The sequence below is a fragment of the Lepisosteus oculatus genome, chromosome 3, assembly GCF_040954835.1.
Source record: "Lepisosteus oculatus isolate fLepOcu1 chromosome 3, fLepOcu1.hap2, whole genome shotgun sequence".
Lineage (NCBI taxonomy): Eukaryota > Metazoa > Chordata > Actinopteri > Semionotiformes > Lepisosteidae > Lepisosteus > Lepisosteus oculatus.
This window is the reverse complement of record NC_090698.1, coordinates 26,955,748-26,968,892: the sequence shown is the minus strand read 5'-3', so window position 1 is coordinate 26,968,892 and position 13,145 is coordinate 26,955,748. Positions and strand designations below refer to the sequence as shown.

Sequence of the window (13,145 nt, the reverse complement as noted above, 5' to 3'; positions counted from 1 at the left end):
GAATTAATAAGCACACCATTCATCAGGATTTTTCCTGAAGAAATTTAAACACTGGAAATAGGAGCAATGTTAAGCTAATGGACTAAGGGAGCTTTACAGAAGATAGGGTTAATGTGGTTTAAAAGGAGTGAAATATCTGGCAGATATATATTTCCTCTGGTAGATATCTAGATCTGGGTGCAGAATGTAGAGCGAAGCATGTCATCAAAACAGATTTATGGCTTGTTTTATGATGGAGAAGTACTATTTATGGCAGAGGAACTGGTAATCAACCATCTTCTTAGATTTAGGGCTACTTAAATAAACTACTGGAGTTTAAAAAGTTTTAAATTCCAAAATGTTCAAATATTTAAGTAACTGCTCTTTCTTTGCATTTAATTTCCAGGTGTTATTTTGCATTATATTGTAAACTGTCTGCTAGGGGAGAGCTTCAAAAGAATTTAATAGTCACATAAAACAATGAAGGACAGCTAAATGCACTTTTAATGAGAACAACATATTAATCCAGTTAAAAGCAAAAGGAATGGAATCAAAGAGCAATAAACAATAGTGAAAGCCAGAACCTCGCTTATCCTGTACCATACCCCGTCTAAGAATCTCTCTCTGGAATTTATACTGTACAGTATAATTTGTGAATCTTCTACTCTGTGAAAGTTCATATGGAAGAAGATTTTTAAAGTGCTCAAAATTTGGAATTTTATGGGTATGATTCCCCGGAAAAACCCTTTTCCGTGTACTGTAGGTACATTTGCTGTAACCTAGATGTCTTGATGGCAATAAAAAGAGAATCCACTTGATCAAGAATTGCTAGAAGTTGCAAGCTGTGCATTGACTCTTGTATGTTAGTTATCTGTTTCACCACATCAATGGGGAAATACGTTGCTCTCATGCTGTAGTGTTTATGGCATCACAGTGTGTTTTAGAGACCCGTGATAACATACCTCTCAAAGCAAAGACCACATCTGCGTTTACAGCATTTGTGATGTATAGTTCTGTGTCGGGGAGAGAGATCATATACTGTACCTACTTAACTAGCTGAGCAGTAAAACCACGAATTAACCACAAACTAAACATATGTGTCAATTGAAATGAAGTCTGTGGAAGGAAAAAGTACTGTAGGTTGAACAAAGTTCAGTTTTTCCCTTAACTTCTTTGGAGGTTATGAGTGCATTTCACCAAAAGTTATAAACTTGTCTTTTTAATTATTTAAACCATTCAAATTATTTAAGGTATTTAATTGATTATGTTTTGGGTGAAATTGTGTAAGGTGAAATCTTTTAACTGTGTTTTTTGCACATACTGGTTACAGGACATTGAACATTCAATTGAGTGCTGTGTTCAATGAGAAAGGAATTTACCTTTCTGTATTGTTTATAGGAAGTACATTTCATTTGATGAAAAATAATTAGAAAAGGGTTATGTATGTCTAGCTCAGCACATTTTGGGCAACTATTGAAATGTCATGACTATTGATAAAATGCATGCCTCTTAGCAAGAGGCAATATACTTTGATACAAATAACCCAAATGCCTGTATCTGCACGTAATCCATTTGTCTGTGTACACTTGGCATCGAAAGACACCACTGCAGATAGACCAATCATTTCTTCTAAAGTTCTTGGCAAAAAGAATTGACACTGCTGTAGTTGCACTTTGGCTTCAGTCCATTAGATGCATAAGAGAGATTTTTACTGTCTACAAAGAGAGTATCTTCCTAAATACATCAGTGACTCAGCAGAAAAAATGCTGCCTTCCACAAGGATTTTCTTTACTTTTTAGTAAAAGGAGAAAGTCTTAGTTTGTTGTTTTTCACTTATTATGGATTGTGGGCAATATCCGAATTTGGAGAAATCAATCGACTGCCTTCTGTAAGTTAAACATGCTCAGTTGACAGTCATGACAAAGCTTCTCAGAAAAGATGGGACTATTAATATATCACAAAATTTAACATTATTTCTTCTATTTAGCAGTAGTTTGTTTTTCTTTGAAATGTCCTTTTTTCATACAAAAAGTAAGAGATGTTTCCAACACTGCACAACATGAATACAGTGGAAAGCAGCAATTAATTCACACTGTGGGGAAAACTTGGTTTTTCAAAGATTTGATGTGAATTATCATCTAATCCAGTATATCATACAGTACGTAGCTTTCCTTTTTGAATGTCTGAGCTATAGAAAGAACTGCAGTAAGATGTAAAATGATATTTATGAAAGAAAAATAAAACAACACTGTTCACATTAACAGTACAGTAAGAGTAAGAGAGGTCCTACATCTTGTTTTCTCAGTGAAGTTCTAAAAACCACACCAGTTCATCTTTACCCTGTTTTGCTGGGATTGAGATTATAAAGTGAGAGGGATTGACAGGCAGTGAAACAGCGCCTAACCACAGCCTTGTTCCTCCGGTTGTTCAGAGTGCCAGCTGCCTCTGCCAGCTGGGAAGACCCTATGAAAGGCCCAGCTGGAAACCGGATGGAGACTTTCCCCCACACGCCGCGTTATCTCCATCAGGAAAGCTTTCCGCAGCTAAGGCCTGTCACCAGCAACCAGATGGCCTGTTGATAGTAGAGGATTGAAGAAAGAAATTATTGGACTTAAACCCCATCTCCAATGCCTGTCTTTTTACTGACCGATTTTGATTACTCATTATGCCGAGCAGCTTTTTTATAGGCTTTGAATTATTATGCGGCAGAATCAGCGGATAGATATAAAAGACAGGAGCAAATGCAGTGATGGAGGAAGAATGAAAGTGTTCAGTATTGTTCCTTGCCTTCGTGTAGATACACAAATAGCATAAAAAGGTAAATGTGTCTTAGGAACAAGTTAAGGTTTATTCCATGCTGAAAAAAAAGAGACATGACGTTTCGGCTGTGGAGCCCTCTTCAGGTGGCTTCTTCATTTCACAGCTGAAGAAGGCTCCACAGCCGAAATTTCTGTCTTTTATCTTTTCAGTATAGAATAAACTTTTACTCGTTCCTTTGCAGCCTACGCATGCTGACGCAGCTACCTAAATGAGTCTTAGTCCATATCCGTATTAGGAGATCTGCTTTGACTACGCACTGGGCTCCAAACTGAGATAAGTCTTCCTTTGGGACTATACAGTAGATGTTACAAATACCACATGCTAACATGCTTTAAAGCAGCATTGTACATCCCCACTGTTTCATCATAATGAAAGAAAGATTATTACAGGAACAAATTAGCCTCAAAGGGAAAACGCAGGGGCAACATCAGCGCTCCAGCAAATGTTAAGAGGAATAAAAGATTGGTATTAAAAGGGAAAGATCAATGAAGATTATTGACATTAGCACAACATGTTCTGCTGACATTTCCCCATTGACGCTGGGAAAGCTGAAGAATTCCGGGAGCTGCCAGGTGTGAGAGATTTGCCTGTTGTTCTGTAATTATACCAAATACCCATTTCTGTTGTTTAATGGAAATGGCACAGATATAATTAATATAACGACCAGACCAATTGTAGAAGAGCAGAACACAGATTATCACAACAATAATTGGGATGATTGAAAAGCAATCAACAACGCAAACTAGGCATGGAGGAAAGAGAATTATAGCGACTAAGAGCCCTGCTGGGCTGTTTTCTGTGCTTTTATCAAACTTATTAGTTTTTATATGCCCTTGCAATTTCAGCACTGAGTTTACAACAGTTTCATCTGAATCTGTGTTTGTTTTACTTTTGTTACACAAAGCAGCTCACCTCTGCAGTGATGGGAAATCACTGATTTTATAGGCATCTATTTAGTATTGGTTTTAATATTGTTCTGTAGTAACTTTAATAAATAAGTTAATAAAATGAGTTAATTTAACCTGGCTCCTTAACCCTGCGAAACAATTAATTGTATTATGATTGTAAGACAATGATATGTATTATGTATGTTTGCCTGTTTGCATATCTCACTCCATTTTTACCCTTTAGGTGCTTAACTGGATACACGGGAGATCGGTGTCAAGACATTGTGCCCATGAGAGTCATAAACCCAAAACGTATGTCCACTTGCTGAACCCCACTGCGCGTGCCATCTCTGGTGTTTACTTACTGACTAAAGTCCCAATCACTGTCTTGTCAAATAGACTACTTTTATTCTAGACAACTATATCCCTTTGACCTTTTCCCATGAGTCACAGTGGGTTAATTCCACATTATGTCTTTGGAAATCAGAGAAGGATCAAACAAGGTATGATTCAAATTGGATTGTTTACAGTTGGATTTTAAGTGTGTATTTGAATTAATTTGAAATATTAGCACATGCTTTCACGTTAAGTCCCAATCTGAAAAATGGAACTGGAGGTTTGTGCTAGTTTAAGACTCTGATTGGTACTTTTTTCAAGTAAGTATGCTTTCGCAAACAAACAAGGGACCTTAATGTTGGTAAGACATTCTTATTTCTCAGCTGCCCTCAACACCAGAGATGCACGTCACTCTGTGAAAACTCTGGTGTTAAGTCACTTCTTCACTTTTCTCTTTTCTCTGTGATTTTTGTTTCCCTCTTAGGTGCCCAAATGAATTTACTGGTGATCGCTGCCAAAACTACGTAATGCCCAACTTTTACAGTACGTCTACTTCCTCTTCCTGTCTGTGCTTTGGTCAGAGCATGCTGAATCAGTGCTACTTCCTGTTTCTTTATTTTCCTTTCAAATCCTAGACAGATTAGTTCTTTTCACAAGAATAACTTGTTTTCCATACCACCTGTAAAACAACGAGGATTTTTTCTACACTGAAGAAGAGGGACAAATAGTGGGAAATGTACATGTGAGAAAGAAACAAAGATGACAGATTTAGTATTTTTACCAATAAGAATGTACAAAAGTATATAGCAAAGTCAAACACTAGACTAGACTCCTGTCTAAAACGCGTTGTGTATTTCACTGTCTACAGAATGATATCTGGGATGAAAAAATGACCACAGAGACAGATGAAGTTGAGAAGCTTCAGGTGCAATATACATCGTATTTTGCAAGAGGATTCAGTATGGTTATAAATCAGATCATGAGCATAGTTAAATGCTAAAAATAATTGAATGAAGTCAGATTCATATGTTTATTTTTAGAAATTCAAAGAAAATCTATTATAATTTGTTTTATAATTCAGTTTAAATCATTACTTTAATTCATTTAGATTACGTATGAAAAAAATGAGAGTGTTACCAATTCATTCTAATTTTGCAAAGTGCATTTAAGGGCTAATATTGATGTAATTACATTTGACTTAAACCTTGTTTGTTTCATAATAATAAAACAGTTCACAGATATGAAAGATGCATAAAAATGCATTGTTCCAGCAGCTTATCAATTGAAGCCTTAGTTGAAGTTAATGGTGCTCCACTCGGATGAAAGCTGTGTGTGTGATCCTCCAGGAACCTCTGCACTCGAGATGAAACATAAACTTATAAATAGCAGATACTTTGAAGTCAGAGCGGAGATGAGAAGCAACAAATCCCATGGTCTACTTCAATAGTCATTAGTCATCTAACTTCTTTATGTTCAGATTATTTAAATTAGAGCAACCAGCTGAAAAATGAAAACGTTATGCTGCAGACTTTATTAAACTCACAAAAAATGTAAAAGAGGCCCAAAAGGCAAAATGTAATATTTAAACAGTAAAAGCTGTTCATATTTTTCTGGTACAATGGTTTTCCCTGGAGGGTGCAGCCATTGAAGACCTAATTGAGGAATATCATTAGTATATCTGTGAGAAATTGAAATTGTTAAGTCTTTGAATCGCATCTGTCTAGCAGAGGCTTTCTGTCTGTGAGCTGGTGTGCTATATAAATCTAGTAAACCAACACCAGCCAAGACCTTATGTTGTAAGCGAGACACTCTTAAGGGAGTGATGTGAAGTAAATGGCTAAAAAAAGCAAGTGAATTGTCCTTGATGATCAGTGATTGATTTTGCTGGGTGGCTTTAAGGCAGTTAGCGCTGCTGACTCACAGTTCTGAAGTACTATGTTCAGTTTTGTGCAAGAGTGCCTTCTGTGTGGAGTCTGCATGTTCGCTGCGTTTGTGTGGGTTCTCTCTCAGTACTAATCCTTAAAACATGCAGATTACATTTGGTTGGGAACTGTATATGTCCTCCCAGAGTTATTCTCTGGTCCTCATTGACTGACAATGGCCTGATCTGCCATCCCCCAGTGAAATATAATACACTCAAGGTGACGTAGTGATTTTTTTTTTTAGCATAAGTGAAGACATTAATACTATAGTACTAGAATTTTGTCCTGGAACAACAAAAAAGAGCGGTCAAAAAGGACAGAAGAGAAAGCAGCATCAGCAGAACAGATGTGCTGAGAGAGTATTTATTTGTCAGTGCCAAAAGAAAACCCTGGGAATAGAGGCATCAGTAGAATAGATGTCCACAACATTAAGGCACAGCTCTATGAGTCAGGGATAAAACAGTCGTGCCTTATTTGTTTGAAGGTCATTTGAAATATAACTCAAATATTATCTAAAGCACCGCCAGTCCAGCTTGTGACTGCCCACTGCAAGTGATTCACCTCTTTGTAGAGACCCTTGAACTTGAACTTTATTGCCATATGTAACCAGTACATGTACTGGAACATCAGAATTCTTACTTACAGAAAGTCTCTCGATTGTTAAAAAGGTGCAGACAGTGCACTGAGACAATATACCGTACCAACAGTAGACAATGTACAGTACAAGTAAACAAGTAAACAGTTCGGATGTAAACAATGCAGATATGTAAACAATGACTGCAGATGTGCAATAAATAAGAAATTATAATGAGGTAGATTGATGATGTACTGCGTTTAACTCCAGTGTAGGCAATAGTTGTGTTTTTCCATTTTTCAGACAAGGTCAGTTGCTGAAGAACTTCCAGTGAATCCATCAGGTCCAGTCCAAAGCGAAGTGGTTATAAAGTAGTTTACTCTTAATGACCCCTGTTCTACTATTGTTTAGGCTCTAGGAGCAAGGGGGAGATGGACTCTGACATTGAAAATTGCAGTTAGACAAAGCGGAAATCAGTCTCTAAAACAAACATTTGATAAATGGTTAAGAGGCTGGTAAGGAGATTTTCATGGTACAGTACGTTTTTCAAAGGTGATCTTGAAATGTAAGTTGCTATAAATCAAGAAAAATATTGTATATAATGCCACTTCATAAATCGATATCAATTTGTGAGAAAGATCTAATTTGTGTACTTGAACTACATTTTGGTTTGTACATTGTAAACTTTTTAAAAGTCTTTAGTTATACTTACTAGGGTAACATTTTAAAACTTCCTGGAAAAGTACTGAAGTAATGCATCTAAATGAATTAATGTAAGTTTACAGTTTTATTGCCATAGCGCCTTTTGTTTTGAGGGACAGTCAAAGCAGATTTAAGTGGTTCACTAATGATGGCTGGATTACTGGCATGGTGCTTTCAAAGGTGCCCCTTAGATAAAATGTTCATTTTATGAGAGGAAATCAATAGTGAAAACATGACAGAAAAAGCTATTGCATTTTCAGATTTAACAAAGTACAGTAGCTTTGATAACAACGAAGGCAACCTAAGAGAGTTGTGTCAAACTGGGCAATGTTACCAAGAATGAACTGATATATTTGAAGGTTCCATCGGAGCAATCAAAACTCTGGAGTTCTGCTAATTCGAGGAGCCACCTCTTGGGATAATATTTACGAGTGGTTCAAGGACAAAATTAATAAAAAGGCATAACATAACTGCTGGGAGCCGTAGTAGCTCAGACGGCAAGGGCGTCTAGCTCCTGACTGGAAGGTCCCAGGTTCAATCCCAGGTAGGGCCAAGCAATGTAGCTTGCTCTAATTACGTCCAGACGGCTCTCAGGTCCACTCAGCCTCCTTTCAAAGCGAGTACCGGGGGTTAATCCCTCTGGAGGTAATAGGCTGGCCAGAGTGTGATGCTGACCATATCACCTCCACCTTCAGTGTTGGGTGGCCAAAGAAAAATGGTGGCCTTTGCCCCCCATTCCCCATGGGACTTTATGGCCTGAAAAGGGACCGACCTACCTACCTACAGTACCATAACTGCACCAGTATGTTACAGAAAACAAAGTGTTCACAATTTAAGTCAACCTGGTATTACTGGTATTCCTCCTCATTCTACTCCACAGTTCTTCTAACCTTTACCTTGTTATGTTATCCCTCACTTTGACAGACACAGTCTTACTCATCAGTTAAAAGTTACTTCTTAATCTTTGTTAACATTTTTTTTTTACATATAGATTTTGTGAACCATTAGCAAAAGATTAACAGCAAACAAAAGCAGCAAATAGAATAGATGTGCATAGGAGGGCTTGCTACTGTAGTTCAGTCAGCCACTCGGGAAGTAATGGCTGCTGACATGTTGGTGTTGGAAAAGTGGGAAGATTTCAAGGTAAACTTGAGTGAAGTAAAGGTCTAGGCCCATTACTATTTCCTTCAATATTTACATTCAGTAATTTAAAATCCAATCAGGTGGTGAGCGTTAAAGATCTCCTTCATTATCCTGGGAATGTAAAACTAATACCTTTATTTAGCCCCAGGGTCTTCTGCATTAATGTGAGGCGCCAAACATGTTAGAAACCATTTTAACTACACAATAAATCAGAAAGAACTTGGTGCTTTCCATCTTGACTAAGGCTAAAAATCCAATTTTTCTACAATGTATAAAATCAGTTTAGAATTAAACCTGCACTCCCTATTTAAAATGCCAGGAATGCTGATAGAAAAGGAATGCAAATTTTGAACGTGGAATGGAGTGACAGTGGCACTTGCAAGAGAATTATTTTGTTTCTAATTTTACATGGGCATGGTGATTTCACGATGCAACGAACAATGTTTATCAAATGCAATTGGTACTGCTTCATAGTTCGTGTTGAGAAAGAGTCCTGCATGATTTTCTCAGCATGCTTTTTCATGAAGCTGATATACCAAATATATTCAATTTCAAGTACCCACTTCCCATTGAATTAGATGAATATTGAAGCTGCCTGATACAAATGACTTCCCCACAAATGAGATTACAGCTCAGTTACCTGTCATACATAAGCTATGAAATAAAAGCACTGAAATGTATGCATGTGCATGTCACTGATTTTTCTAGTTAGTTTTCAGTGCTCATATATTAAGAGACAATCTTTTTGAAAGTATCTTTAATAAACCTATTAACTTTACCTAATTCAAACTACTGCCACAATTGATGTCATGTTTTTAAAATATGTTTTTAGATTTATTTATAGTTTGTATAAAGAACATACAGTACAATTTATATAGAGCTTTGAGAATAATATGTAGCAGTTTTTCAAGTCCAAGTGATTTTTAAAAGAACTAATGTAGTTCGACTGAATTATTTTCTTTATGGGCTTAATTGTATTCCTTATGAACAGGTTTTTTTGTTTAAATGAGTTGAAGCTCACCATGTGAATTACTTAGTATATTTTACAGGAACCTATTTTTAACAACAATATTTTGTTACAATTTTTTCTTCACAGAAGCATACTATTATTGATTTGTATAGTGACACTTTACATTTATTAATATTATAATATAATAATAATAATAATAATAATAATAATAATAATAATAATAATAATTATTATTATTATTATTATTATTATTATTATTATATTGGCAAAAGTAGTGATAGCAGCATTCGATATAACATTTGTGCATGTACTGTAGTTTAAATGGTAACAGATGACATTTTTGAGGTTTTAAGATATAGGATATAGTTTTTGTGTTGTTTTTATATTTTAGGTCATTTATTTTTTTTAAAGATGAAATAAAGACCCCCAATTATACAACACAGCGATATCTTCATCACTGGGAGTAGACTACCTAGCTTGCTATTAGCTGAGGTTTGTCTCATTGTAATGTTTGACTCTCTGTGGAAGTGCAGGTTAGCCATTAGTGTACAGTACATGTGTGATTTGTTTCCTGGCTACAGAGTATTGCTCTTCTCTGAAACTGTTTTTCCTTTTTTCTTTCTTTTTGTCAACTTTCTGCATTGGCAGAGCATCTTGGGATTGGATTTATGGGTATGGACCGATCATTCCTTTTAGCTTGCAGATTTAGGATTCTTAGGAGCTTAAGACTTTCCTTTAACTCCAACCAGTTTCCTTGTGCTTATGAAGGGATCATACAGCTATAACATTTTAAGTGAATTATGACCTTGGATTTTAAAGTCGTTTCCCACTACATTTTAAGAACTATTTCATGATATCAGGAGGTAGATATTTCATCTACAATTATGACCCTTACAGAGTTTCTCACATGTGAAGACACATTAAGATTTTCCTTAAAACGATTGTGTTTAATTGGAACATTAAAGCAATGTCCTGCTTCATTGTGCATGGCATTACCATGCTACAGCAGCATTTTGCATAATGTAATGCACATATTAATAAGGACAATTACAAAATCCCTGATTTATAAATGGCCTTAATACTACAATGTGTACCATCAGGCATTAGTGCACTTACACTAACTTATTGTAGGTACAGTACATGATAAAGTCCTTATTTTGTATTTTACTAGCTACTCTTAGATACAGTGCTCACATTGCTAGGTCATCAGAATGGTTTAGTGGTTATGCTGTATGGATTATCCCTTCAAACTTTGCTTTAGCCTTTTTCAAGCATTCTTCACTCTGTTTCTTCCAGTATCAAGCATGCTGTGCCAGGTCTGCAGATGACTCCTCCAATCCTCTTTGTTTGGTTTTCCCTCTTCTTTTCTATCTCCTTCTGTCTTTTTGTTGAAACCAGTTCCATTCGGTGTCCCTTTGTCATCATTGTTCTGTGTTCTTTCATGTTCTACATTATCCGTACAGATTAATGGCAGTCGTCCTGTGTCTATTTTAGATGACCTCTGTTTCCTGTAAACAATTGTTTAATAATTGTGTTACATGTTTAAATGCTTATTGTACCAGGGTTTGCTCACAGGAAATATCTGTTACTTTAAACAGGCTTTTGTGGGAATTTTCCACTCCCTAAAAGCCCTGCTTCTTGTAAAAATAGATGATTGACCTTTCTCAAAAAGACTAAAGTAAATATACATTATTCCATTTTGGATGATTTATTAGATTTTGTATTTAATAGTTAATTAAGCGAGAGTTTAGAAATGTATTTGATTTACAGGCAAGTCAAAACTTTGTACATACGTATGTATGTGTGAAAATGTAATGTCAGCTGTAAGAAGGCACTCTGAAATTATGAAAAGTTCATAAACAGTAATTAAGAAAATGTTTTTGGGAAACATTATGTCCTGTGAACAAAATCTGCATATTTTATAGGATTTGTATGTTTACTGTTACATGTGAACTGTACAAGACTAAAATTCAGATTAGTTGTTTGTGTCTTTGATACTGTTTCATAATTTTATAGAGCTTTTTATTTGTTGTGTGTTATAGATATGTGAAATAGATATTTGTTCTGTGTGATTATTAACAGCATGTGGACATTCATAGTGACATTTATTTAAAGGACAGTTATGGAATTATCTTGAATAATGTTTAAATTTAAATTTAACTTTTAACTCAATATACAATTTGTATATTGCCTGGACAAAAAGAAGGCTGTTCAAATTATATATTTTTCTTTGATAAATATTGGATGGTTTGGATGCTAAGAATTTCCAGTTAACTTCCAATGAGGAAGCTGAAAAGTCTCAATACTAGTGTCCACTAATCCAATTGAATGTCAAAGAGGTTCACATATAGTATCCTGTATATTAATATATCTGAGCATAATATGTATTTGTATTTATTTCAAACTAACATAACATATGTATTGTGTTGATTTATGTTGATTAGACTTGTAATAAGTGTAATTATTTAGTAGTGAGTGTAAAACTTAAAAGCGCTATTGTTTGTTTTTTTTTCCTTTCTAGAAGCAGAGGAGCTGTACCAGAAACGTATCTTAACAATAACAGGCATCTGCATCGCCCTGCTAGTAGTTGGCATCATGTGTGTTGTTGCCTACTGCAAAACCAAGTAATCTACTTTTCCTGCTCCCCCAACATTTCCGACTGTATTTATCTCATAGAGCCATTAGTTGAGCATTTGTTCATGTTTTCAGATATACTGTGGACTTTAAATGCCAGCACTTGTAGAAGTTAACTCTTGCAACAGACCCTCCTATATATCTGTGTTTTTACAGCTTCAAAGACCTGATTTAAATACAGTAGAGTCAAAGAATATCTTGGTGTCATGTTGCAGTAAAATATTAAAAGATGTTTAAAAAAAAAAAAACAGATTGGTACATGTATAAAACCTGAATGTGCAATAACTTCTTTGTGTGTTTGTAAATCAAAATTGGTCATTATTTCTATGCTCAAATGATCTCTTTAATTCTGTTTTAAAGCATTTGGACAAATTAAAAAAAATTTACATGTTTTGGTTTCTCAAAATATCATAAAGGTTACACTTAGCCTTAATTAATCTGGATTTACAAATTGGGCTGATGTATTTATTAATAATGTCTTTCAGTAGCTGAATAAACAATGACCTACGAAATGATGCATATGTACACAAAAAGCCTGTAAATGACTAACATTTAAGTAAGATAGGCCTAAAGAGTAATAGTGAACAGAAGCCAAGTATGATAAAGTCAGTAATTGTGTCATAAGAAATTATCTTTATTTCAACAGAAAGCAAAGGAAAATGCTTCACGATCGCCTGAGACAAAGCCTGCGGTCTGAGCGCAACAACATGGCCAGCCTGGGCAATGGACCTCAGAACTCAAATCCACCCACCGAAAACCTTCAGCTTGTAAATGTGAGTTCACAACTTTCAAAAAGGAAAGCCTACCCATTAATGGCTTGCAAGAGAGTTTCACAGAATAAAGACAGAAATATCTGGACATCAAATGGATTGTTTTTTCCAATTGTCTCTCATTAAAATATGTTCATTGGTAATTATTTTACACATACTCATAAACCACTGATACTGTATGAAATCTACCTGTAGTAAGAACTACTAGCAAGCACTGTGGTGATTAAACATTTCCTAATGAAAATCAAATGACAAGAGTTTATAATAAAAATGTTGAACATGATAAATTATAAAAAATGGAAAATGCTGCTTTTTGAATTATGAGATAATAATAAACATACACATTTATTTAAAAAAACAGTTTGATAGAAGAATAACTGGAGTCTTGATAAAAAAGAAATTAGAAAT

General features: G+C 35.3%; 1 protein-coding gene across 8 annotated transcripts in view; it reads left to right on the top strand.

Annotated features, from left to right (window-relative positions):
* The window catches only part of nrg1 (neuregulin 1), a 249,483-nt gene that overhangs the window by 226,735 nt on the left and 9,603 nt on the right, over nucleotides 1-13,145 (top strand). For 4 of the 8 annotated variants that reach the window (XM_015338362.2, XM_006627090.3, XM_015338412.2 and 1 more), the window contains 4 exons: nucleotides 4,507-4,565; nucleotides 9,982-10,005; nucleotides 11,855-11,957; nucleotides 12,614-12,740. In XM_015338362.2, the coding sequence (XP_015193848.2) occupies nucleotides 4,507-4,565; nucleotides 9,982-10,005; nucleotides 11,855-11,957; nucleotides 12,614-12,740 (313 nt within the window). Of the gene's footprint in view, nucleotides 1-3,930; nucleotides 3,999-4,506; nucleotides 4,566-9,981; nucleotides 10,006-11,854; nucleotides 11,958-12,613; nucleotides 12,741-13,145 lie in introns of all 8 variants that reach the window. The other 4 variants (XM_015338379.2, XM_015338405.2, XM_015338371.2 and 1 more) reach the window with 2 other exon arrangements.